General features: G+C 45.4%; 1 protein-coding gene across 5 annotated transcripts in view; it reads right to left on the minus strand.

Annotated features, from left to right (window-relative positions):
* Positions 1 to 11,880: 11,880 nt before the first annotated feature.
* The window catches only part of DECR1 (2,4-dienoyl-CoA reductase 1), a 40,107-nt gene continuing 24,111 nt past the window's right edge, over positions 11,881 to 27,876 (minus strand). For all 5 annotated transcript variants that reach the window (XM_074986971.1, XM_074986972.1, XM_074986973.1 and 2 more), the window contains 5 exons: positions 20,456 to 20,555; positions 17,876 to 17,948; positions 12,594 to 12,740; positions 12,166 to 12,228; positions 11,881 to 12,072 (listed from right to left, as the gene is read on the minus strand). In XM_074986971.1, coding sequence (XP_074843072.1) covers positions 12,013 to 12,072; positions 12,166 to 12,228; positions 12,594 to 12,740; positions 17,876 to 17,948; positions 20,456 to 20,555 — 443 coding nt within the window. In that variant the 3' untranslated portion in view covers positions 11,881 to 12,012. The remainder of the gene's footprint in view (positions 12,073 to 12,165; positions 12,229 to 12,593; positions 12,741 to 17,875; positions 17,949 to 20,455; positions 20,556 to 27,876) is intronic.

The following is a 27,876-nucleotide window of genomic DNA, read 5'->3' on the forward strand; positions in this document are numbered from 1 at the left end:
ATCAGAATGCATGTCTCTGTTGCCTCCCCAGTTGGGAAGTCCTGCGTCCACCAAGGCGGCAACTATGTCATGCACTTTTCCCAGAGTCACATGATTGATTGCTGTGCACACTGCAGCAGCACAGCTCCAAGGGCAGACTTCCCCACCCCAATCTGATTTGCCACTGATGGGTAGCTACAGGGAGTCACCCGCTTCCACAAAGCAGTTGTCACATGCTTCTTATCTGAGGGGCAACTCTCATTCGGGTGTCCCTGTGCTGCAGGTTGGGGGCTAGCTCATTAGACACCTTCAGGAAGGTTGCTGTACACAAACCTGAAGTGCTGTAGCCACTGTTTGTCATCCCACACCTGCATGACAATGCAATCCCCGGAAACAATGCTACTTTCCCTACTTGAAAAGCACCAGTCTACCCCGTACTGCCGCTTGGTCACTACCAAAAGCAGTGACAGGCTGCCAGCATCCACCACATGCACACACTCATCCTCCTCCAGATCTTATTTCTTTTGCCAGTAACTGCAAGATGATCTCTGCTGCCAAGTGTGAGGTCCTCGCAACAGTTAACCGAGCATGTGAGAGAAACGTGTGATCTATTCTCTTACTGCAGGTGCCAGAGTGCACAGCAGACAATGGGAACTGGAAAAAAAGGACGCCAGAAGCCCTGCACAAAGCAGTGCCTGATGGAACATTTTGCATGAATCAAAGATGCCCCCTTCTGTTCCATGGTCCCCCAACACCTAGTGATACATACCCACAGTGCAGTGCTTCCGCCATTGACAGGGGAACTAAAGATCTGGACATAATGTCAACAGAGGATGCAAGTGTAAACACACCTCAGGGATTTCTGCATGTGAACATTAGTTTCCTCTACAGAACTTGGTAGTCTAGACATATCCGAGGAGAATGAAGTCATATCTTTTACTGGATGAATGACAGTTGTTGAGAAAGACAACTTTCAAGCTTACACAGAGATCTTCCTCAGGTGGAACAGTGTTTAGGAGTAGTTAAGACATATTTTGAGGGAGCCTTCAAGGTGAAGGGATCCATTACCACAGCTCCAGTCACAGGGTAGAAAACAAGGCAGTTGAGCAGGCTGGGCTTGTTAGTGAGTTAGAGATTGTGTAATAAACCATAAATCCAGTGTTTGCATGGGAAGTGGGTGAATAGCCAGCTTAGGGAGGCAAGCCTCCACTCTACCCTTTCTGCACTCATTGGAGTCCAGCCCTGATTGTGGCCACTCTCTCTTATCCACACTCCCGCCCCAATTTCCAATTAGGGCTGATGGATTCTGCGCCATGGTAGTGCCGCTCACACATGATGTGGACGTTGGTTGGGCAGCCATGGAGCCCTCGCTCCCCACTGCCTCGGATAGCAGGGCAACCCCAGCTCCCTGCTGGCCTGTGGAGTGCTGGGCAGCCCCATCTCATCTCCAGAACAGCCAGGCTGACCCAGCTCCACTGTGGTTCCTGGAGCAACTGTGCCACAGCTGAAGCCTTCACGGTTGGTCAGGAAACAACATGGGCCAAGCCTTCTTGGCCTTCTGGAGCCCTGCGTGGGGCCTGTTAGCCGGTGGCTGGGTAATGTGCGGTGGCAGCTGGAGCTAGGAGGACGATGATGAGTTGGAGGAGCGCATCGTTTGTCAGTTGGGGCTTTCCTAGATAGCTCATTTTAAAACTAAATACAATAATTAAAGAAGCTATAACAGCAAGCAGTAAATATATACAGAGTTCATAGTGCAGCTGGGCCAATCTCGGGAGGCGTCCATTCCACTGAGGAGTTGTTTGGAGCCATGGGGCTGTTTCTGGAACAAATCACAAGGTCAGCCGGTCAGCTAGGAGTTTTAGCTTTTCAGTCGGCAGCCCATGAATTACATCTTTGGGATAGCCTAAGGCCAGGCACTGTTTCCATAGCTTTGTTTGGAGCTTTTTCTCCTCTGGAGTTGTTTCACGTTTGGGCTTGAAGCCCCCCCGTTTCTTGGATTGGGAGCTTTCTTGTCTACCCTTTTGCTCCTCTTTTAACTGTCGCACTTTAGCTTTGTTTAGTTGGGTTTTACTTTCCCCAAACTCTCTGAAATATTGTATTAGGCGACAAAGCAAATCTTGAAAGGTGAGGTCAGTATTACTTTGTACCTCCATTCGGAGGGACAATGCCATTGCCTTATGGGCACTGGCAGCTCCCTTTAACAAAGGTCTCAGATCATTTACTCGGGCCAACTGTTCCCACGGGCTTCTTTCGTCCCTATTTTCACTCTGGTGCAGGTGGCTGAGCAAACTAATGGTGGCTATAGTTTGCAGGGCTTCTTTAGCTTCCTCTGCATTAGCCCATGGTATGACTATGGGTTCATCTCGGTCTGCTGGATGTATTTCTGCAGCCCACCTAGTGACTAGGGTCCATAGTGTTCTGGGGCTTTCCTGTTCAGGGCAGCTGAGGGATATCTCTGCCCCCAAATTAAGCTGGTCACATTCACGGGCGACAAGGTGTATATGCTCCGCCCCGGAGTTCCATAGGCGTACTAGCCATTCTATTATCCCCTCTCCTGGCTTTTTAGAAAAATCTTGTTGGATTTCTTTTAATTCAGAGGGCTTGTACATTCGGGAGGTGGTTTTTCGTGACACTGGGGTTTTCTTTCTACCTTTTCCTAATTTCTTGTCCCTTTTCCTGACTGAGGACCTACCATTTACATCACCTGCATCACTAGATTCTTCTTCCTCCTCCTCTTCTGACTTTTGGTAGGTGATAAGTGGCCGCACCCGGACTGGGGGTACCTCCTCGTCGGAGGAGTGGGAGGACTCATCAGGAGAGGAGTCCCAAATATCCCCGTCCCATTCCTCAGGGTCTAACCACAGAGTGGTCTCTACCTTAGCTCGATTAACGCTCCGTGGCTTGGCTTCCAGCTTCTTCCTTCGCTCCACACCTTCCTTTTCAATCATGGGCATCAGCCTTCATTGAAAGTGCTCTATATCTGTATTTAGTGTGCGCACTCGAGTGTCTAAATTCTGGCATTCTTTGTACAACGTGTCCCTTTCTGCTTGTACTTTAAGGAGCTCAGCTTCTAAGTTCCGGTAGCTCTTACTGGCTGCCTGCCATATGTTAGTTAAAAGCCAGATGTAAGCACCTTTGCCTTTCTCTCTTTTCATTTTACAGGCAGTTCTCCAGTTACAATAGTGTTGCCAAATGTCCTTCGGTTTTCCCCAATCCTTCTCTATCACATCTTTACTCCACTGTGGGTTACCCCATCCTTCCTGAGCTAGATTCTTTTCTATGTCAAGGAAATCTGAGTTGTTTATCATGACTGGTTTCATTTTGTCACTGCGGTACAGCCTGTGTCACAACCCTGCTCGCTGCGCCAATTCTGTTAACCGGTGGCCGGGTAATGTGCGGTGAGGTACCAACTATGCCCTTGTTATCATCCAAGTTTAAAACTACAAGAGCAGAGAGCTCGTCGCTGCAAGCAGCCAAGACAGGCTGACGGATTCCCCTGGGTCCTAAGCAACCCAGTTTTTTACTGTTAGAGCAGGGACCTACTAGTTCTCTTACCCACGGCCAGGCTGTAGTAACCAAACGGTTAAAGTTCTTTTGTTGTGCCGGCTGTGTTGCAGTGACAAAAGGGTTAACAAAATAGTTAGGCTTGGATCTTAACTAGTTACAAGTTTATTAAGCTACAGTTATAAGCGTGTGGTTACAAAAGGCTATTGTTTACTTTTTATATGCTAGCAAAGTACAGGTGTTAACAAGTTACGTTACAATTCAATACAAAGATATCTGTTACCATTCAACACAATGATATCTTGATACTAGTTACAGAGCTCTAATTCTTTAGCTGTGCACAAAAAAAAGTCAGAGACCTAGCATGGGCGTATCTTACCCTCTCTGCGTCTCTCGATACCAGCGTAGCCAAGCCGGATCGGTCACTCAATTCCGCGGAAAGACGAATACGAGGCTGGGCGTCCCCAGCTGTGGACCTCGGGAGGCAATTACCTGACCCGACCAGCAGGTAGTTGGTGGAGATGCACTCAAAGTTAGAGTTCTGCTGGACCCATCTTTTATACCCCTTTTGGGTTACGTATTCTCTTTCTCTTTTCTTTTTGCTTCAGTAAGTGATTTGCTGTATTGATGAACCTTTTATAATTCTGTGCATTAGGAGTGCGCTGTAAAAGCGAATTGTATTGCATTATCAAAGTACTCTGTGGCAAGTTGAAGAGACCAGCTGTAATTCTGGTTTGAAGGTCAGTGTGGAGTAGTCACTTGCATGGTCTCACTGGGTTGAGTTCACATGGCTGATCATACACGTCACTGACTTCATGGCTACTCTCCCCTAGAAATTGGATTGTACTTCAGAAAGTACCTATAATGCCTCTTCCAAGGCAGCCTGTCTGTCTCTGCAGCTCCTGCTGACACATTTCATCTTCTCCAGAACTTGTCTTTGGGTGCATCTACACTAGCCCCTTGTTTCGAAAGGGGGCCCAATTTTGAAAGAGGCTGCAGAGCATCTACACACACAACAGCCTCTTTTGAAATTGTTTTGGGCGAAAAGGGGCACACATTTCAAAACCGCTCTTCCCATCCGGGACTGGGAAAAGCGGCTCCTTTCGAAACCAAACTTTGAAATAGAACATAGGGCTCTGGGCCCACAACTTGGAAATTGCGGGTCTGCCACGGCAACGGCTCCAGGGAGCACGGAGACACACTAGCAAACCCTGGCAGGGCTCTATGGTTTCCGGGCCAGCCCCGGAAACCCTGTGCAGGAAGCTAGGAGCATGCCCAGGGCCTGAGGAGCATGAGCTGTGCCTGGCACACAGTCCAGCAGCCCAGACATGTGCCACACAGCCGATCAACTGGATGGCGAGCCCCCCACACTCCAGGGACCCCCAGAAGTCTCCCACCTCCCAGCCCAAGGGGTCACCTGAGGAGAGCCAGGGACAGAAAAAGGAGGGGCCCCTCCTGGACAGAGGCCTCTGGGTGGAGGAGGAAGTGCTACTCCACAGCACCAGGGGGGGCCCACAACGCAGCTTCCTTCAGGCAGCTGTCACTGGGGCTGTGGAAGTGGGGACACCCCCAGCGCGTGGCCGCTCATGTCCAATCGAAGGTCAAGGAGCTGAGGCTGGCCTATAGCCAGGCCAGGGATGCCCGCAGGTGATCGGGGGCTGAGGCTGGCCTGAGGTGCCCACATTACCGGGCACTGGAACAGCTCCTCAGCCTGAAGGACGTCCCCAAGCCATTGGAGGTGGTTGACACAGGTGGGCCCAATACCGACTAGGAAACGGACCCGCACGAAGAGCTGGGACCCTCAAGCCAGACCACACATACGGAGCCAGGGAGCCATTCGTGATCGCAGTCAGCTCTGGTGCACCCTCGAGACTGGTGTCCCCAGACCTGTTCTCCTGAGCCCCAGGTAGCTAACAGGTAGATTGGGCAGCCCGGGGGTGGGGGGGCACTATCCCATGGTCCCCTGCCCCATCCCAGACCCAGGCATGGCACCAGCCAGCAACCACATGCATGGACAGCACCCCAGCCCTCCCGACACCCCAGCCCCCCTGCCTCCTCCCACTGCAGGCCCCCCACTCAGAGAACTCCTGCCCCCTCCCCCTTCCCGGGGTGGGTGTTGGGCCCTTGTCTGACTTACCTCCAGGAGGACGGCTCCCACGTTGTCCTTGCCCACCCCGAACTGGTGCCCCACTGAACGGTGGCTGTCCGGGGTGGCGAGCTTCCAGAGGGCGATCCCCACATACTTCTCGACTTGGAGCAGGGGTTGCATGCAGGTGGCCATGTGCTGCAGGGCAGGTGTGAGCTATTGACACAGCTCCAGGAATATCTGCTTTGTCATCCTAAAGTTCTCGAGCCACCTTTCATTGTCCCACTGGCCCAGTACCAGCCTCTCCCACAAGTCCCCACTGCTGGGGTGGCTCCAGAGGCACCGTGGGGGAACCGGGGGATAGGGAGTGGCGGTTGCCCCGTTGCCAGGGCCTGCAGGACCCCTGTGGGGGGAAGTGGGTCCCAGGGCATCCACCACACCCAGGATGGCGATGACCACCGGGGTTCCAGTGTGGGTGGGGGCATCGGCCTCGGGCAGTTCTGTTGCTCCATTCTCCTCCTGTTCTTGGAGCACAGTCTACGCAGTGCTGTGTACTGCTCTGTGGTGCTGTGTGTGTGCAGGGTGGGTGTGTTTGGGAGAGGCCCTTTAAAGTGGCTGCTGGATGTGCGACCCAGAAGGGCTTGTCGGAAATGTGACCCCGTGCGTGGTGTTTCCTAGCTGCTTATTTCGAAAGAGCCCGCGTAATTGCTCCCTTTCGAAGCATGGGGGGGGGCGGTTCTTTCGAAATAGCTGATCAGTACAGCGATCCGTTTTGCATGTGTAGCCGCGCTATTTCAAAATCCCTTATTTCGATTTTGTTTTTTGATGTTCCCCCTTTTGAAGTTTCTTTGTAGTGTAGGCACAGCCTTTATCTTCTTTTCTTGCTCCCTTCCATCCCGTTTGCTGCTTTAGCTGTTGCTCCAGCTTCATCCCCATACTATTTTTTCCTGATAGCCATCTGATTCATCTAGCTACCTCCTTTGTCTGCAGGGCAAAGTCATTTAACTCTCCAGCTAAAAGGCCTAATATCCAGCATGGTACCTGATCAAAATTCTTAAGCCATACTAGACATGGTTCTTCAGTTCCAGAGGAAGCATGGAATAGATACTAGAAATGATTGGTACATGTGTAGAGAAGTTCAAAACAGTGAGCAGAGTTTTCCTGTTAAATAGGAAGGAAGTAAGGGAGCTGTAATGTTCCTGAGCCCTAACATAGGAGAGAGCATCCTGCTTGTCTAGTCATAAGCACAGGTTATAATTCCCCCAGAACATTCATCAGTAAGCGGTTTGCATTCCATACCCAGCAGCACTGTAACACTGGCAGTAGCCATCATGAAAGTAGTGGTGCTTTCTCATTATATCGTCACCTTGCAGGCTCCCTATGCTCGATTTTACAGCACTGACTGAATTAGTCCTGCTCACCTCTTTCCCTCCCATATATCATAGTTCCCAAACTTGACAAGTGACCTGAAAGCTGAGCACCAGACAAACCAATAAGAAAATCAACAAGAAAAGGAAACCATCAAAGTTTTAAGCTTGCTTGCTGGAATGTGCGGACCATGCTGACAGGTTTGACTGAAGATCTTCAGGACATCAGCGACACCCGAAAGACCGCTGTCATCAATGAGGAACTGAAGAGGCTCCAAGTTGACATTGCTGCTCTGCAAGAGACACGTCTGGCAGATTTGGGATCTCTAAAGGAAAAGGACTACACCTTTTTCTGGCAGGGTAAAGCCCAAGAACCACCCAGGGAGCATGGTGTTGGCTTCGCCATCAGAAACACCCTTCTACAAATGGTGGAATTAGTCATGGATGGATCAGAAAGACTCTTTCAGGTCACACTTCAAACTCACGCCGGTCCTGTCCACCTGATCAGCGCTTACGCCCCAACCCTGTACGCTGCACTGGAAGTAAAAGACAAGTTTTATGACGTGCTTAGTGCTGCCATAGCGCAAATACCTGCTCACAAATAACTGTACATTCTGGGTGACTTCAGTGCGAGAGTTGGAGCTGATTGTGACTCACTGCCTTCCTGCTTAGGCCACTTTGGTGTGGGAAAAATGAATGAAAATGGTCAGCGTCTTCTCGAACTTTGCACGTACCACAATCTGTGCATCACAAACACATTTTTCCAAACCAAGCTACAGCACAGAGTGTCATGGAGACACCCCCGCTCAAAACACTGGCATCAACTAGACGTGGTCATCGCTAGACGTGATAACCTCAAAAACGTCCTTCTGACACGCAGCTATCATAGTGCTGACTGCGACAGAGATGACTCGTTAGTTTGCTCCAAACTCAAGGTGATTCCCAAGAAGCTGCACCGCTCTAAACCAACTGGAAGGCCCTGCATCGATGCCAGAAAGATGGCTAACTCAGAGAGAGCTGAAAAGTTCAGAGCGACCCTAGAGGAGAATCTGTGCAGCAACCCTGGGGGTGCCGATGTGACATCCAGATGGCAGCATCTGAGGGATACAATGTAAAACACAGCCTTGTCGGTGTTTGGAAGAAGAGCTAGAAACACAAATGACTGGTTCGAAGCTAACTCCGATGAGATGATTCCAGCCATCAAAAAAAAGCGCGCTGCGCTCCTGGAGTACAAACCATTGCGAAGCCAGAATACCCTGCAAGCGCTCAGAGCAGCCAGAAAAACAGTACATCAGACAGCCAGGCGCTGTGCCAACAACTACTGGCTCAAGCTATGCAGCAGCATCCAGACCTGTGCTGACTCTGGTAACCTCAGGGGAATGTACGAGAGCATCAAGGAGGCATTAGGACCCACCCAGAACAAGATGGCACCTCTGAAATCCAAATCTGGTGAAGTCATCACTGACAAAGCCAAACAGATGGAGCGCTGGGTCGGGCACTACTCCGAGCTGTACTCACGCGAGAACATTGTGGCCGACTCAGCCCTCAAACTCTTACCAGTAATGGATGAACTGGACAAGGAACCAACTGTGGATGAACTGAAGAAAGCCATCGACAACATTGCAGTAGGAAAGGCCCCGGGCCAGGATGGTATACCACCAGAGGTAATCAAGTGTGCCATGGACACCCTCCTGGAACCCCTACATGAGCTACTGTGCCTGTGCTGGAGAGAGGGAGAGGTTCCACAGGACATGCGCAATGCTAACATCATAACATTGTATAAGAACAAAGGAGACAGAAGCGACTGCAACAATTACCGTGGAATCTCCCTCCTAAGCATCACTGGTAAACTGTTCGCCCGCGTCATCCTCGGCAGACTCCAGAAGATTGCTGAGAGGGTGTATCCTGAATCGCAGTGTGGATTCCGTGCAGAGAGATCTACCGTCAACATGTTCTTCTCTCTGAGGCAGCTGCAGGAGAAATGCAGGGAGCAGAGGAAGTCACTCTATATTGCCTTCATTGACCGAACCAAGGCCTTCGACTTGGTCAGCAGGGATGGACTGTTCAAACTGCTTCACAAAATAGGATGTCCGCCACGGTTACTCAAGATGATCCAGTCTTTCCACGAAGACATGAGAGGAAGCGTCCAATACGATGGCACATTATCGGATGCTTTCAGCATCAGGAGCGGCGTCAAACAAGGATGCATCCTTGCTCCGACACTGTTCGGGATCTTCTTCGCACTCCTCCTTAAACACGCCTTTGGATCTTCAACAGAGGGCATCTTTTTGCACACAAGATCTGATGGGAAACTGTTTAATCTTGCAAGGCTGAAAGCTAAATCTAAGGTGCGGGAAGTCCTCATCAGAGATTTGCTGTTCGCAGATGATGCTGCTGTCGTGTCACACACAGAAGACCAGCTTCAGAAGCTGCTGGATCGGTTCTCCAAAGCATGCAAGGACTTTGGGCTCTCCATCAGCCTAAAGAAGACAAACGTACTTGCTCAGGACGTTGCTGTTTCTCCATCAATCAGCATTGACAACTATACATTAGAGGTCGTCCACTAGTTCGTTTACCTCGGGTCCACCATCACTGACACCCTGTCCTTGGAGACTGAGCTAAATAGGAAGATCGGTAAAGCAGCCACAACTCTGTCCAGACTCAACGAGAGTGTGGAATAACAACAAGCTGTACACTCACACCAAAATGCAAGTCTACAGAGCCTGCATCCTCAGCACCCTCCTTTATGGCAGCGAGACTCGGACCCTGTACGCCCGCCTGGAAAAGAGGCTGAACGTCTTCCACTTACGCTGCCTCAGGTGCATCCTTGGAATATCGTGGAAGGACAGTGTCCAACACTACTGTCCTTGAGCACGCTGGAATCCCAACTATGCACACCCTCCTCAGGCAGCGGCGGCTCCACTGGCTTGGTCACGTTCACAGGATGAATGATGGAAGGATCCCAAAAGACATCCTGTATGGCGAGCTAGCCTCTGGCAAAAGACCTCCTGGATGCCCCCAGTTGCGCTACAAACATGTTTGCAAGAGAGACCTCAGGGAAGTAGACATCAAGCCAGACAGCTGGGAGGAGCTGGCAGACGATCGCAGCAAATGGAGGCAGGAACTATACAAGGGCCTTCAGAAGGGTGAGTTGAGGATCCCACAGCTAGCAAAGAAGAAGCGAGCCCACAGAAAGCACAGCAAGGACCTGCCAGACACCCATTACATATGCAACAGATGCAGCAAGGACTGTCACTCTCGTGTGGGTCTTCACAGTCACAGCCGACGCTGCTAATGAGGATGCCAAATGGAACTACGAAGGGCGCGATCCATAGTCTACGTAGACTAAAGGATGCTGCTACTACTACTACTACTACTACTACTACTACTACTATCACTGATCTCTCCTATCTCAGAACCTTTGGGAAAAGATCAACCTGTAAAATGATGAACTTTGATTCTAGGAGACCAGACTTCCAGACATAACCCTTTGCATTAGGAGACAACTCTATGACAAAAGAGTGCCTGGAGATCCAGGCCCCAGTGAAGTGCCATGATGCTGCTTCTCTGACTATGCTTGACTGTGAGGGAGCAGGGGAAGGCCCAACGCTGTGGTCCAGGTGGTGCTGAGGGCTGAATGCCCTGGGCTCTGCCTCTTCTGCTTTTGGCCCTGTCCCCTCACTCTTTAATATCAATTATAACTGATGTAACATAGACTGGAAAGCATCAGTAAAATCAAGATTAATATTCAGTCTTCAACTTCTGTATGAGATGTGCCTGAGTACCCCCTCCTTGTTTATACTCTGTCTCAACAACAGTATTAGGCCCTGTTCTTCAAAGTCTTATGTATGTTCCATTGACTACTCATGGCAGTAAAGCAAAGCACGTGTGTGTTTGCAGCACCACGAATTTAATACTGCAGTGCAAAGCTCACATCTTAATTTCGTAACTTCCATCAGCATTTATCATCTATCTTTCTGATAAAATATTCCAGAAGCATGGCTGGCATTGAAATGAAGATGAATAATATGCAAATATCTGAACAACTGAGCAAAAAAATTGGAAATACAGGTTTGTCTACACGATGTTTTAATGCGCACCAGCTGGGGTGTAAAGTCTAGCACACATTAGGATGTCACACACTGACCCATATGGATAATGCTAGCACACACTGAGGCCATGGCTACACTAGCCCCTACCATTTGAAAGGGAGATGCTAATGAGCCACTTCGGCAGATGCTAATGAGGCACTGCCATGCCTATGCAGTGCCTCATTAGTGTAATGGCGGCTGCTTGCGTTACGAAAGTGCCGCTTTCGAAATGCACGCTGCTCATTTAGACAAGTGCCTTCCGAAAGGACCTGCTGGATTTCGAAAGCCCTTTCTTCCAAAAACTAAATGGTAAGAAGGGGCTTTCAAAGTCCAGGGGTCCTTTCGAAAGGCCCCGGTCTACATGAGCAGTGTGCGTTCTGAAAGCTGCACTTTCGAAACGTGCGTGGCCACCATTATGCTAATAAGGAGCTGCATATTCATGGCAGCAACTCATTAGCATCTGCTGAAGTGGCTCATTAGCATCCCCCTTTCGAAAGATGCAAGGTAGTGTAGCCACGGCCTAAAGGTCCCTTACTCCCTGTAAATGTAGTATTGTTTGAAATAAGAATACCTTAATGGAGACTAGGGAATGTTGTTATACACTAGCAAAGATACCACAAGCTCCAGTTGGTGCGTGACATGCTGGTGTATGCGATCACATGAAGCAGACCAGCCCAAATGAATACAATCAGAGAAGGGGAACTAATTCGACAGCACAGCATAAATACATTAGATAATTAAGATACATAAAATATATTATAACTTTGCTTCAAGTATCTACTCAACTTCATTTAGTTTTGGGAACAAATCAATCTAATTAAGGGGCAACTATTAACAATACATTCAAAACGTATCACAGTTTCAAAATGTTTTATTAGAATTGTCAGATAAAATGTTTAACGATTATTTAATATGTGCATGATTTACAGCTAATGGTGCTTTTGCAATAATATTTCTGTAAGAAAGATGATAAGACAAGAGTATTTTAAGAATCTTTTGTTTTCCTGATTAGCGCTTCCATTACATCCCACTGCTCATGGGTAACCTACATAATATAAAAAGAAATAGTATTTCACTTGGGTCTGCACACAATTTTATACACATTTTTATGTATGTTTGAAAGCATATAACTTATTACCTTGTTCAGATTATTGAACTCTCCTGCCATTGAAACATATTCTCCACCATCCATTCTAATGACCTAGGAAAAAAGGAAGCAATGCATTTAAGATTGGTGGGTTTAGTAATATCTGTGCATCACAAACACATTTAGTAATATCAATGTCAACTTGTACAAATTCAGACTAAAAAGTACACTATAAATAAACAAATGCAACACTTAATTGAAAAGGCTCTGAGCTTTAAAGCCATTAGCTAGAATAAAGTATGATCAGCTGATAAGGTTAAAAATAAAGCTAAAGGTTTTTAAATTAGCAAATACTTTTGCTTAAATTCTTAAATACTCTACAGCACTTGAGGCTTCTCTAAAAACTCTTGTCATCAATAAGAACATCATCTACAAGCATAATACCATTGACTGCATGAACTAAAATAATGAAAACTTACTGCTCCTGTAATCCAGCTTGCATATTCACTACACAGGTATGCGGCAAGATTTGCAATTTCTTCTACAGTTCCCAGGCGACCACAGGGAATCCTTCCAACCATTTCTTTCTCAAATTTACCTGTTGGGTCAAGACGGCTAAAAGCGCCCTAAATAATTTAAAAAAAAATCATCAAAATGTTACGAGTAATGAGATAATAAATTAAATTAAGGTTTGAATCAGACTTAATACACAAGCTAACTGTTAGTCGAAGTGTTGTGACAATCACACATGCCTATCTGCAGGGTGTGATGAGAGAGAACAGGAGACAAAGGTCTCTGATACTCTGGTGTAAATTCAGTAAACCAGTTACACCAGAATTTAACAAAGCAGCTCACGGTGCTCAGCAGTGGCCCTTCTACTATGCAATTATAGAGCAGTACACAGAAGCTCTAGTAAGCATCTCGTACACTTTTTCTGAAAACACACAGGACAAAGGTCTGAGAAAAATGAGAATGCCCCAGAGCTGCTATAGAAATGGAGAAGAAACTTAAAAAGAAACCAAAACCATACAGAGCACAGAATAACCAAACTGAAAAGAAAACATCCTTTAACATGGTTGAACAGGAACAATGAACAGAATCTAGATAGCTTTGGGCTTTAAAGTGCATTCGAATATCTGGGCAGTTTGGGGAGGAAAGCCTCAATCAAACGGACTCCCCCAGTAACAAAAATAAACTTTACTGATCATAATCAGAACCCTAAGAAAACATAGGCGAAATTCATTCAAATGTAGCACTACTTAGTTAAACCTATCGGTAAAATATAACTGCTTAATGATCTTATTTTTTAAAATATCAGTTTGTGTATCTAAGAATTTTGCAATGATAAAGGGCTTTTCTTTCCTTCCTACTGTTACTTAAAAGAGCTTCCCAAAGTGTGCGGCCTTTTCCTGGGGCAGATGGGAAAAGAATAAAGATAGGCCACTTCATTGTTCTCCAGAATATTAACTTTCATTTAAAAAGTCAGTCTCCAGCTATTACAGTTGCAGTGAACCTTGAAAACACAATGCTTTAGCAACTGAAGCAGCAGTGCCTGCCTTACTCATAGAAATCCTGAACAACGGCTCTGAAGTGTGAACTGCCCCACTATCAGATACAGTGGTAGTAAAAGTATTTATTTATTCAAGGTGTGTTATGAAGAAAAACACAATCTACTTTGAGTGGCAACAATGGTGGGTTTATTCCCTCGCAACCACCCAGCAGCAGACAGGCCGCAAAAATATTTTGATGGGGGGCCTGTTGAACCAGCCACCCAAAAATCTTAGCCACTGGAGAGAGTCTTCCCACCGGTGGCAGAAAAGCCCCAAACATATTTTTGGTTGGGGGGGCAGCTGAAGCCATTCACTCGGATGGCTGCAAGCCCCTGAAAATCTTACCTGCTGGAGAAACTTACCCCTGGTAGCAGCAATGCCCCCAAAATCTTAGCTGCCAGGGGAGACTTCCGCCTGGTGGCTGCAAGCCCCCAAAATTCTTTCCCACCATTGGAGCCCTAACCTGGCAACATGGTCAGCACTGAACAGCAGGTGTGTCCTTTTATTGAGTCACGGGCTAGACACGTGGTGTAGCTGAGTGCAGGAAAGACCCCTGCTGCATGGTGCCTGTGGGGGAGCGGGGGGCATACACAAATGTAAACCGCTGAGAAGAAGTTTCTCAGCCTCTTACGCAAGCATGACCCCCAAAACAACCTTGCTGCCACGTGGTATGGCAGGGCAGCGGCTGGCACCAGGAAGCACAGAAAAAAATACTAAGTGCTTAGTTAGCAGAGGTAGGGAGAGAATCACACACTCCCTGCAGAGGCATTTGTAATGGGTAGATGCACTCACAGTACTAATAGCAAAGACAGAAAGATGTTTCTCAGCCTCTCCTACAAACATGACCTCACAGCCATGGGCTTCCTGGTCCAAACTGAAATTCAGGGTCTTCCTGTTACCTAATTCCTGTGCACCTGGATAGCAGCAGCCAGAGCAGAGCACTGTGGGGCATTGTGGGTCACATACGGGATACCTCTGGAGGCTAATAAATTTGATTTTAAGACGTAGCACTTCCACACTGGCCTTTATTCAAATTATTACATTCAAACTTGATGTTACACCCAGCCAGTTATGACGATATTATGATACTGATATTCATCTCATCTCTCTCCCATAACCCCTTTTGAGGGTCGTTGGGGCACCGCAGATGACTTCCTGATCAATTCACTACACCTCATTCTGTCCTGTGCAGCTCTCTGTGACTCGCTCACATTCAGGTTTGTCCACTCTTTGATGTTATCTTCCCATCTCTTCTTTTGCCTGCCTTTCCTTCTACCACCAGGTACTGTGCCTTGCAAGATGGTCTTTGAAAGGCCTGATGATCTGATGACGTGGCCGTACCATCTGAGCTTGCGCTTCTGCACCACAGTGAGCAGGTCGTCATGTGGGCCTATGACATGCCTGATCCTATGTCTTATTTCTTTGTTCGTGACATGCTCAATATAAAAGATGCCCAAAAGCCTCCTATAGCATCTCACCTCCATGCTTTGGATCTTTTTCTGCAGTTCTGCTGTAAGGGTCCACGTTTTGCAAGTGTACAAGAACACTGAGATGACCAGTGAACACATCAATCTTACTTTCGATCTCAGACTGATGTTCTTGTCCCTCCAGATGGGTCTAAGTTTTGTAAGCACTGCTGCTGTTTGTGCTATTCTGGAGAGGACTTCTGGTCTGGACCCCTCATCTGACACGACTGCACCTAAGTACTTGAAGCTGGGGACACACTGAGGAGCTTGTCCATTCACCATTATATCCCTACTGATGCCACTGGTGTTATTGGTCATCAGTTTTGTCTTTTCTGCATTTATCTCCATTCCATAGGCTTTCGAGGTGGTATCCAGCCGTTCTACCAAGCTGGCAAGTTCCTCTTCTCCTCCAGCTAATCCGTCTATATCGTCAGCGAAGCGAAGGCTGATGATTATTCTGACCCCTATGATGACAGTTCCTTCATGGTCTTCCAAGGCATCAATCATGATGCGCTCCAGAAAGATGTTGAAAAGTGTGGGGGAGAGCGGACAACCCTGACGGACATCCACTGTAGTTCTGAACCAGCTTCCAATGGTACAGTTGTGGAAAACTGCACTAGTGGCATTGTCATACAGGTGTTCAACAACTCGGACAAGGTTGGGGCTGATGTTGTACTTTCTCATGGTGGCCCATAATGCTGCCTGCCAAACTCTGTCAAAGGCCTTTTTGAAGTCCACAAAAACATGGTACAGGTGCTGTTGGCGCTGCAGATATTTCTCGCAGAGAATTCTCAGGTTGAATATTTGTTCGGTGGTACTCCGCCCTGCCCTAAAGCCGGCTTGTTCCTCAGCAATAATCATCTCAGCTTGGGGCTTCAACCTGTTCAATATTACTTTCAGTAAGACTTTACTTGGGTGGCTAATGAGGCTTATCGTACGATAGTTTCGGCACTGTTGGAGGTTGCCCTTTTTGGGAAGTTCGATCACTAGCGACTGGGTCCATGACGTAGGCCATTTTCCTGTCTGCCAGATCTTATTGCATATGTTGGTAAGGGCACTGATCGTGGCTTCTCCCCCTGCTTGTATCAATTCTGCTGGGATATTGTCCACTCCAGCTGACTTTCCTTTCTTCAATGATCACACTGCTGCCTCTACTTCTTCCCGAAGGATTGGGAGGCTGTCCTCTTCGGTAGCATATGGACATTTCAGTATTTCTGGGTCTCCATCGACCTTATCATTGTACAGCTCAGAACTGCATTCTGTCCACCTGCCAAGGATCTCTTTCTCTTCAGTGAGGCAGTTTCCTGCCCTGTTCTGAACTATGGAAACTCTAGGTTGTCTAATGTTTGTCATCTCTCTTACTGTCTGGTATGCCTTCTTGCTGTTATTTTTGTTAAGGCTGTCTTCTATTTCCTTGCACTGATCTTCCACCCAATTCTGTTTTGCCACCTTCATGCCTTTCCTGATGGTCTTGTTGATTTCTCTGTATTTCTCAATCCCACCAACTTCACCTTTCTTCTTTTTCAGTTCTCGCCGTTTGTCACAGAGGTCAAACAGATCAGCAGTAACCCAAGGTTTCTTCTTTGGACGGTGTTTGCCAAGAATCTCAGTAGCTGTTTCTACTACTGCTGTATTAAAGATGTAGGCCATTATGTCCTTATCTGCTGCTTCAGCACCAAGGATGAGCAGTGGTGCGAGTCTCCCTCCTATTTTTACTTGCAAGGCTTCTGCCACCTCAGGATCTTTGAGCTTTTCAAGGTCAAACTTAATTCTTGTGTGCCTTGATTTTAAAATCTTCTGCAAGCATAGGCGGAATGACATCATCACTAGATCATGATCACTTCCAACATCTGCTCCCGGAAAACTGCATGTCTTTGCAATGCTAACGCTTGTTCGGAAGCGCTTCTTGACCAAAATGTAATCTATCTGACTGTGATGGTCTCCACTGGGGCTGTGCTAAGTCCATCGTCTGGACGTCTTGTGAGGGCCGAATGTGTTAGCCTGCGTGAATTCGTTATATCTGGCAAACTCCAGAAGTCTAAGGCCTCTGTCATTGGTTTCAGTATGGCCCACATGTTCCTTTCCAGTTACTATATGCATCCGCTCCAACTTTTGCATTCCAGTCTCCTTGTACAATAAGTATGTCCTTTTTTGGTGTTTGCTCCAGGACATCCTGTAGCTGATCGTAAAACTCTTCTACTTTGCCACCATCGTAATCAGATGTTGGGCCATAAGCCTGAATGATGGTGATGTTGAAAGGGGATACTGATATTAATGCTCCCTAAATCAAGCTAATGGTATTTACAATGAAGACAGTCACACTGTAATATTGAGCTAACTGCCTTAAATTCAAATTTATCTCATAGTGTAGATGTAGCCACTGCTACTTGAAAACATAGGGGAGTTTCAGTTACAACTTTATTTTGCAAATTTTATATGACATGTTTATAATTTGTGTTTTAAGAATTATAAAGCTTCAACTTTTTGAATCTCCACATCTAATGTCATTAAATAATTATTGCATGACTGCCATAAGTTCCACAACAGTGAAAATTTAAGAAAAAACAAGAAAAGTTGAAAAAACCCAAGATTTTTGCAACTGTGAAAATGTAAACCAACAAAAATAAAATGTTTTGAAATAAACATTAACATTTCCATAAACATTATAATAAAAATAATAATCAATTTCTGCCAAGCCTAAGCACATGTAAGGTCACATCTGACTTTTTAATGACTGAAAGGTACCTTTGTTTTTATTGGACCTGGTTGGATCACATTGAATCTCATTCCATATCGACCCCATTCAGCTGCAAGAGACCTAAAAATTTAATTAAAAGAATGCATAAATATTTCAAAGAGCATGTTGTCTAATTGTATTCAGGAAGTAACTTAGAATCAGACCTGGGAAGTATAAATGTCAAATATGTAAACACTTTAACACTCGAATACTGACCTAGGTATTCACAGATTTCTCAAAATGTTTACTTTTTTATTACTGTTATTGTATTTGAATCTTCTCGCACAACTGTCATGAAAAATTAGCCAGATGACAAATACAGTAACACTAATTTGACATATTTATTGCAGATAAAGCATACATTAATGACTATTATTGGGAGTTAAGTGTTCCTTCTAACTGTTTTCATCCATGTGTGGAATAATTTGCACCAAGACATGCAGATGACACTAAACTGCTCAAGATAGTTAAGACAAAGGCAGACTGTGAAGAACTTCAAGAAGATCTCACAAAACTGAGTGAGTGGGCAACAAAATGACCAATGAAATTTAATGTTGATAAATGTAAAGTAATGCATACTGGATAAAATAACCCCAAGTGTAGTACATACAGTATGATGGGGCACAATTTAGCTATAACTCATCAAGAAAGAGATCTTGGAGTCATCGTGGATAGTTATCTGAAAACATTCATTCAGTGTGGAACAGCAGTCGAAAAAGCAAACATATGTTAGGAATCATTACAAAACGGATGTAGAATAAGACAGATATCTTACTGCCCTTATATAAAACCACGGCACACCCACATCTTGAATATTGCGTACAGATGTGGTCTCTTCACCTCAAAAAAGATATATTGGCATTAGAAAAGGTTCAAAAAAGGGCAACTAAAATGATTATGGGTTTGGAAAAGGTCCCATATGAGGTGAGATTAAAGAAACTAGGACTTTTCATCTTAGAAAAGAGAAGACTTGGGGCGGGGGGAGGGATATGGTAGAGGTATATAAAATTATGAGTGGTGTGGAGAAAGTGAACAAGGAAAAATTATTTACTTGTTCCCTTAATATATGAACTAGAGGACACCAAATGAAATTAACGGACAGCAGGCTTAAAACAAATAAAAGGAAGTTCTCCTTCACACAGAGCACAGTCTGCCTGTGGGACTCCTTGCCAGAGGAGACTGTGAAGGCTAGGACTATAACAGGGTTTAAAAAAGAGCTAGATAAATTCATGGAGGTTAGGTCCATTAATGGGTATTAGCCAGGATGGGTAAGCAATGGTGTCCCTAGCCTCTGTTTTTCAGTAGCTGGAGATGGATGGCAGCAGAGAGATCGTTTGATCGTTACCTGATTGGTCAACTCCCTCTTGGGCACCTGGTATTGGCCACTGTTGGCAGACAGGATACTTGGCTGGCTGGACCCTTGGTCTGACCCAGTACAGCCGTTCTTATGTTCTTATCAGTAGAAACACATGTTGTTTGCTGTGGATACCATGGGCGCTTTGCTAATCAACTGTGTGGCATATGAATCTATCCTGGCAGCCGCACAAGTGCTCAGCTTACAGAGAACACCAGTTCGGCACCTATCATCAATAGGCCTTTTAGAAAATCCCACTGGTATATTTGCAGATCTCCAATATAATTCTCAAATCAAGTGTTTCAAGAAAAATAAGATAACTAAATCCTAACTTCTAAAATATTTTACAAAGGAGAGTAACCAGTCCAGTTTTCATTTTATGAACAACACATCTTTGCATATGCTGGTTCTTTAAATGTGCTAAAATGTCTGGTAAGTAACTGAATAAAGTAGCTAGTCTTTGAACTACACACATTTAGTTTACAAAAGAAAAAAGCAGTCCTGTAGTACTTTAAAGACTAACAAAATAATTTATCCTTAAATGGTGAATAATCACAGAGTGGTAGCCATGTTAGTCTGTATCTTCACAAAACAAAAAAGTAAAAAGGCAGTGTTACAGGACTGCTTTTTTGTTTTGTGAAGATACAGACTAAAACGGTTACCTCTCTGTAATTATAATTTTAGGTCACACTCAACTTGCGTGAAAAAACTGTACACAAAGCAAAGCAGAAATATGCCGTATGTGCTTTCTGTTTTTTCTGGAGAAATAATCATATCTGAGCTCTTTATATTTTCAAACATTTGCATTTGAATTTTCTTTACTCAAGTGTCATGGCTGAACTGTCTAATATCATCACCTATTTCCATGCAGTTGTTAATCACAGATGTTTTTGTCTGTTGAATGAAAATGGGTGTCTGTGCAAAGCTGTTAAAGGAATTCTTGCAGATAGTTCTAAGATGCTAAACAGCAGAAATCCATGGAATTCAGTAAACTTCTATTTGCTGATCTCTTTTTACCCTGGTCAGATTGCAAAATAAGAAAACGTAAATACTTCCATGAGAAGCCGTGATAGTAGCATCTGCTCTCTCGTTACATAAAATGCAAGCTAAGGCACTCACATATGATCCAGTCAACTAGTTTCATTTTTGCGAGACAGATTGGTCCTCCAGACACATCCTATCATCCAGGTCTGGGAGATGTGAAGATAGAACACAAGTATGTCCAACTACTCACTTGCACAGTGCATCGACCCCAGCTTTGGCAGAGGCACTGGGTGATACAAATCCAGACCCACTCTCTGCATAGATCGTTGTAATTGCCAAGAATGCAGCTCCTGAAAGGTGCAAGAAGATAACAATTTTAAACACACAGGATGAACTCCACATCTTAAAATTAAGAAGTGTTACAACAGTACTGGTGTGTGCATCACCTCTTCTTTCCACTGACAGAATCATAAACTCACAGAATGCTAGAACTGGAAAGGATCTTGAGAGGTCATCAAGTCCAGTTCCCTGCAGCTGATTTAACTTTCACCTATAAAAATTAATTCAGGCCAGTTTAGGTCCAGCTGTTCTCTTCACTTTCAGTTCTAACTATGAAATGAAAAAGTTACTCAATATATCTCTTGATGGCACCACAAGCCCCAATACTGGATTTTTAATTTTTCATGTAGGACCTTGATACTGAACCTGTATCAGTAAAGCTATTTCTAGTGTACACATGGCATGAGTGATACTTCTTGCTGCCCACATGTTCAGAGTATTTCTTTACGGCAGCTTGAGAGAGGGAGAGTGCATGTGCACGTACACACCCCCAAGCAAGGAACTACACTTTCATCTGCAACGTAGGCATATCCTCAATACTGGGGCTGCTATTTTTGCTTTAGTGTCTATCAGTCCCCAGCACTTCCTGGCTGAAAGGGAAGAACATAATGTGAAGAATTAATAGCGTCAGCATAATTTAAAATTTTTACAGATTGCAGTACCAGGCTTGAGGCTGAAAATGAAATTTATTTTAGTGACAAGAGATCTTTTTTACAGCACAGAATGAGCCAAAGGGAATCTGAACAACTGTTGTACTACACCTTGCTATTAATGCCATAAAAAGATCTCAGAACAGATTATTATTTTTATAAAATACAGTGAGACAGAATAGCAATTGTCAACATAAATTGATATGTAATATTTTTGTTTGCTCACTCACACTTTCTTGTGTAATATTCAGGAACTCAAAATAGCTTGCCCAATCATTAGCATGTACCTACCGTAGCTGCAAAAGGGAGGACACTACATTAACTAAAAGTCCCTGGTGAAGAGACTACTGGTTCCTTAGGTCTGGTATACACTAAGGGTTCATCTACACTAGCCAGCTACTCTGAAGCAACTGGCACACCGTGGAAACAGTACGCGTCGCGTCTACATGTGCTGTGAGCTATTTTGATGTTTAAATCAATATTAGGTGGCAAGACGTCAAAATCGCTATTCCTATCCGAAGATGGGAATAGCGCCCTACTTCAACATTCAAAGTCGAAGTAGGGAGTGTGCAGATGATCCGCATCCCGCTATGTCGAAATAGCGGGATCCTCCATGGCGCCCATCAGCTGAGGGGTTGAGAGACGCTTTGTCCAGCCCCTGTGGGGCTCTATGGTCGCCGCGTGCAGCAGCCCTTGGCCCAGAGCTTCTGGCTGCTGCTGCTACAGTCCATGCTGCATGCACAGCTGGTCCATGCTGCGTGCATGGGGTCTGCAACTGGTTGTCGGCTCTGTGGATTTTGTGCTGTGCAGGCCGAGTGTGTCTGGGAGAGGCCCTTTAAGGGAGCGGTCTGGACCTTTGCTGGCCCCTTATTTCGACGGGGAGAGCTTGTGTGTGTGTATGCTCTGCATTTCCTTCTGGGGCGGCTCCTTTTGACTTTCTCCATCGCCACTTCAACATTGAACATCGATGGCACCAGCCCTGGAGGATATGTAGATGATACACATCTAAGTAGCCTATTTCGATGTAAGAACATCTTACATCGAAATAGGCTACTTTGATGTAGTGTGCTAGTGTAGACATAGCCTAAGAGATTAAGTTGAATATAAGGATCTAAGGTCAATTTTGTAAACCATCAGTCTACACCACAGGGCTCTATAGGTCAATTTTAAGAGCCTTTAGCATTGACTTTTGTAACGCTGAATTCCCCAGGAGTAATTCCTAAGAGTCGATTTTACAATGTCAAAATATGCAAGTGAAGATGGCAGCATTATTAAAATTCATTTTATTAGCCTCTGAAACTTGTCCCACGTGCCCCTCAACATGTCATTTCTGGTCACCACTTCACCTCTGTTGCTCTCCAGGTGAGCAGGAAGTAGGTGACAGGAAGTAGTGGTCATCAGTTCAGGAATTTTGATTAGATTTCTCTTCCTTTCTGGCCAGCGTGGCAAGCAGATGTATGGGTCACATCTCTGCAGCACACCTTGTAGCACACCTTCCAGCCATGAGTTCTCAGGTTCACAAAAGAGTCCCAGCATGAAGCCATCAGATCTTGGACCTCATCTCAGTGTAAGGAGAAGAAGCTATTTTCATCCAGCTGAAAGCCAGCAAAAGAAATGATGATAACCATGCTAAATTATCACAAGGCATGATTCTCGAAGGCTACACCAGGGGTGCTCAGCAATGCCTCATAAAGACCTAGCCGTTGAGGCAGAGCTACCAGAAATGCAAACAAGCAAATGGTCAGACTGGGGCATCTCCCCAGAAATGCCAATACTACCATGAGCTTCATGCTATTCTGTGGACAGATGCAGCCTCTTCCCCCCAGAAAATACATTGACTCCTCAGTAAAGACTGTTCCTCAGGAGGAGGATGAAGCACATCCTGATGTGGAAGAAGTGGACAACAGCAGGGTCTAACTGAGCACAGAAGCTGGTCCTGAAAGCGAGAAGCTGGTTCTTGAGTTGGAGCCCATCCCCATAACTCAGGAGGCAGCTTCGCAGGCAAACCTGGATCCTGGAGAGGGTACTTCTGGTTAGTATGCTTTTTTCCGAATGGTAATAGTAGCTGCGTCTACACGTGCACGCTACTTCAAAGTAGCGGCACCAACTTCGAAATAGCGCCCGTCGCGTCTACACGCGTCGGGCGCTATTTCGAAGTTAACTTCGATGTTAGGCGGCGAGACGTCGAAGTCGCTAACCTCATGAGGAGATAGGAATAGCGCCCTACTTCGACGTTCAACGTCGAAGTAGGGACCGTGTAGATGATCCGCGTCCCACAACGTCGAAATTGCTGGGTCCTCCATAGCGGCCATCAGCTGGGGGGTTGAGAGATGCTCTCTCTCCAGCCCCTGCGGGGCTCTATGGTCACCGGGGGCAGCAGCCCTTAGCCCAGGGCTTCTGGCTGCTTCTGCGGCAGCTGGGGATCTATGCTGCAGGCACAGGGTCTGCAACCAGTTGTCAGCTCTGTGGATCTTGTGTTGTTTAGTGCAACTGTGTCTGGGAGGGGCCCTTTAAGGGAGCGGCTGGCTGTTGAGTCTGCCCTGTGACCCTGTCTGCAGCTGTGCCTGGCATCCCTATTTCGATGTGTGCTACTTTGACGTGTAGACGTTCCCTCGCTGCGCCTATTTCGATGTTGGGCTGAGCAACATCGAAGTTGAACATCGACGTTGCCGGCCCTGGAGGACGTGTAGACGTTATTCATCGAAATAGACTATTTCGATGTCGCAACATCGAAATAAGCTATTTTGATGTTGGCTGCACGTGTAGACGTAGCCAGTATGTTGTAATTGTGACAGGAAGGGTCTACACCTGTTTCCCTTAGAATAGGTTGTTAATATTTCTGCTGATGGAGCGCTGATCCTATTTGGACAAAGAGCTGAAGATCTTAGACAGGCACTCTTTGATTCTCCTCATGAGATTTTTGGTGAGTTGACTTATGCCTGTTTGCCTGGTATGACACCTTAGCACACCAAGCCTTCATTAAGTAATATGGAATCTTGGCCCCACAGAGTACTCTTGCAAATTTTCCAACATTGTACCCAGACAAAATGAGCAATCTTTCCTGATCTCTGAGCTGAGTGATTGGAGGAAAGGCATGATGGACAGTCAAACACAAATGAATGCTTCAGTCCTGTCCATAATGAACAGGCAGACTGTGCTGAATGAATCACTGATTGAGAAATCCCAGTCAGTGACCTCTTAACTGCCTCTTTACAGTGACTGCCTTAACTGAAGCAGTGCTCAACAATTCCAAGTCAGTGAATTCTGCACCCCCCGATCCAACACATTCCCTATTATATGCCACCCTACCCTTACATATTACCCTCCCCTTTCAAGGGCTCTGTATCTCCTCGCCGCTCCAGGCACCACCATTACATGCCACCCTTTCCCCATTTCTTCTCCTCCCTTGGATGGGGCACTGTATCCCCCGACCACTCTGAGCACCAGCATTTTAGACCTCCCTCAACTCAATCAGTCCACTCCCCAGCTCCTAGCTCTGGATGCCCCATCCAGCCTATGCCCTGCTCCTTCCATATCTCCTCCCTCCACACATTCCACCCCCTCCTCTCAATAGGGACCCAGAATGAAGTGGGGAAGGTCACGGAGAGTCTTGCAATCTACCCCACAAAATCATGCTCCCCTGCAGAAGGCTAACCTATGTTGAACCATGGTCTTATTATCCTTATGATTGCTCTACACCCAGCACTCTGCCATTAGGGCCTCCTAAATAAAAACATGACAGTTTGGAAAAAGAGTTTTGTTTATTGGTTAACGTGCTTTGGGCTTGGGTGGGTGGAGATGGTCGTAATGCAGCTGCAGGGAAGTTTCATAAAGGGCGAGGAAACAGCACATGGCAGGGATGCTAGTTAATAACCTTCACACTCATTCAATAACATGGTTTTCGAGGCATTCCTGATTTTCACTGCATCCTTCTGGGCTTCCCTGTTTCTCTTGGGGTCAGTTGCAGATCATTTCTGGCCAGGATCTCTGTCTCTGCTCCCCGTGCTTGCATAAAAATCTCTCCCCTCATCTCACAAATGCTATGAAGAATACAGCAGGACCCAATGATATGGATAATGTCTTCTTCTTTGAGGCCTAACCAGGTCAGAAGGCACCTGAACCTGGCTTTTAAATGGCCAAAAGCACATTCTACTATTGTACCTGCTCAGCCTGCAGTTGGAGAGCTCTTTATGGTAGTCCAGGGCACCTGTGTATGGCTTCATGAGCCAAAAGGGTGCAAGAGGTAAGTAGGGTCACCAAGAATCACTATGGGCACCTCCATGCCCTCAGTGTTAGTTTTCTGGTCTTGGAAGAAAGTTGCATGGTGTAGCCTTGTAAACAGACCACAATTCCTAAAGATTCACACATGATGCACCCTTCCCAATGCACAATGATGTCAATGAAATGACCTTTGTGATCCACCAACACCTGCAACACCATAGAAGAAGAACCTATTGTGGTTAATGTACTCTGAAGCCTGGGGGTCTGGTGCCAAGATGGGAATGTGTGTTTCACCTATGGTTCCACTGCAGTTAGGGAAGCCCATGGCACCAAATCTGTCCACTATCTCTTGCACACTCCCCAGAGTCACTTTCTTTCATAGAACAATCTTATTGATCACCTTGGCTACCTGAATGACAACAGCCTCCACTGTAGATTTGTCCACTCCAAATTGATTTGCCACTGTCTGGAGTTGCAAACTTCCACAGAGCAATTGCCACACGCTTCTCAACTGTCAAAACATGTCTCATTCTAGTATCGCTGCACTTCAGGGTGGGAGACAGTAGTTCACAACGTTCCGTGAAAGCATCCTTATGCATGTGGAAGTTTTGCAGCCAATGCTGATCATCACATTATTGGAAAACAATGTGATCCCACCAGTCTGACCTTGTTTTGCTGCTCCAGAACCTGTGCTCCACGCTGTGCAGTGCTTCCAGTGCTGCCAGCAGCTCCGCAGTGCTTTTTGCTAGATCTTCATGTCTATCAGTGCCCCTGGCAGCAATGAACTGATACTGCATGGGCAATACATTTAGAATATACTGCACTGCACTGCAGTGTGGCAACTCAATGCAAAACAATGTAACAAACTTTGAAGTGCATTAGGATTCATGTTAGTGTTTATACTGGAGGATGGTGCAAAAATTCCGATAGTTTTCAGTGGGAAGAGAGGGAAATGCATTCTGGAAGGAGGATATCAGAAATCCAGAACAGCTTGTGGTGACTTTTTCCCCCCCCAACACACCAGCACAAAATCCTAAAATGCAACAGGTCTGCAGGAACTGTGGGATAGGTGCCCACAACAGACTGCTTCTACAATCAGACTCAGGCAAACTTGTGGTGACATATAATCAACTTTGTGAGCAGTTTAGGACACTCAAATTTGATTTTATAAAATCTAGTGCTAAAAAGTTGACTTGAAGACATTCGAATGTATTCCCTGTTGTAGATATTCACCCTTATGCTAATGAATGTACAACTAGAATATTAACAAAATACTATAAATAGAATAATGATTTTCATTAGGACTGTTGCCTTAAGGACCTCGCTAATATTTTACGTCTTGAGGCAAGCTCATATGAAAAGACAAAGTGAAGTAACTTAGTTAAACATTCACGGTCAGAGAAATCCACAGGAAGATTAAAATAAACAACTACACAAGCTAAATGGTCATTAACAGATATGCCTGAGGATACCCTGCAACAATTAGTTCTCTTTAAATAAATTTCTCCATACAGAGGTAAAGAAGAAAAAAGCATTCCCTCAATTACCTTTAAAATAAATCTACTTCAGTATGTATATAAATTATGCACACTTAGTAGACTTACATGAGTTTATTAAAATGTGTGCTGAGTAAAACCAGGTGTCCCCAGCTTAGAAGCAGCTATACTGATATTTAGCAAGTACTGTTAAAAGTCTTCATTAGTTTATTTATATGCATTTATATTCATTATTAAAATGTGTATGTATAAACATATCAGTTCATTAAAAGGCCAGTATCCAATTGTATTTGTTACTTCATGTGTTAAAGTTTAATATAATGTTCAAATAAAGAAGCAGTGGAATGGCAGAGTATTATTAGTAATTCATATTACTGTTACACCTACATGTTCCAACAAAGACGGGGGCTTCAATGTGCTAAGTAGTACACAAATGCACAGTATGGCATTTCCTACAACAAAGAGCTTAAAATCTAAACAAAAAATTCCCTATTTCCAAAAATAGTTTTAATGCAGATCACAGTTTTGGACCAAAAATGTGTGTCAGTGTCCCCGCTACAACTACTGAGATATATGCTAGAACACACTTATTAAATATTTGTTCACAGGAGCACTCACAACGTACTACATGCATCCCAAAATAAACCAAGCAGTCCTGTAGCACCTTAAAGACTAACAATGTTATTTATTAGGTAGTGAGCTTTCATGGGTAAGACCCACTTTGTCAGATTTTGGAGCAAAAATAAGAATATAGCAAAGAATAGCCCCTGCTCCAAGGAGCATACAATGTAAGGACAGGCAAGTAGATGGAGGTTAGGGGAAGGGAAACAACAAATAGGGAATTTTTAAAAATATAAATATGAAAGTCACTGAAGGTAGAATGACAGAAGAGAGTCTCTTAAGAGGGCCTTAAAGATGAATAGGCCTTGCATGACAGGCCCACGAAGAAGAAAGTTAGACTGGGA

This window comes from Carettochelys insculpta, chromosome 2 (assembly GCF_033958435.1).
Source record: "Carettochelys insculpta isolate YL-2023 chromosome 2, ASM3395843v1, whole genome shotgun sequence".
Taxonomy (NCBI): domain Eukaryota; kingdom Metazoa; phylum Chordata; order Testudines; family Carettochelyidae; genus Carettochelys; species Carettochelys insculpta.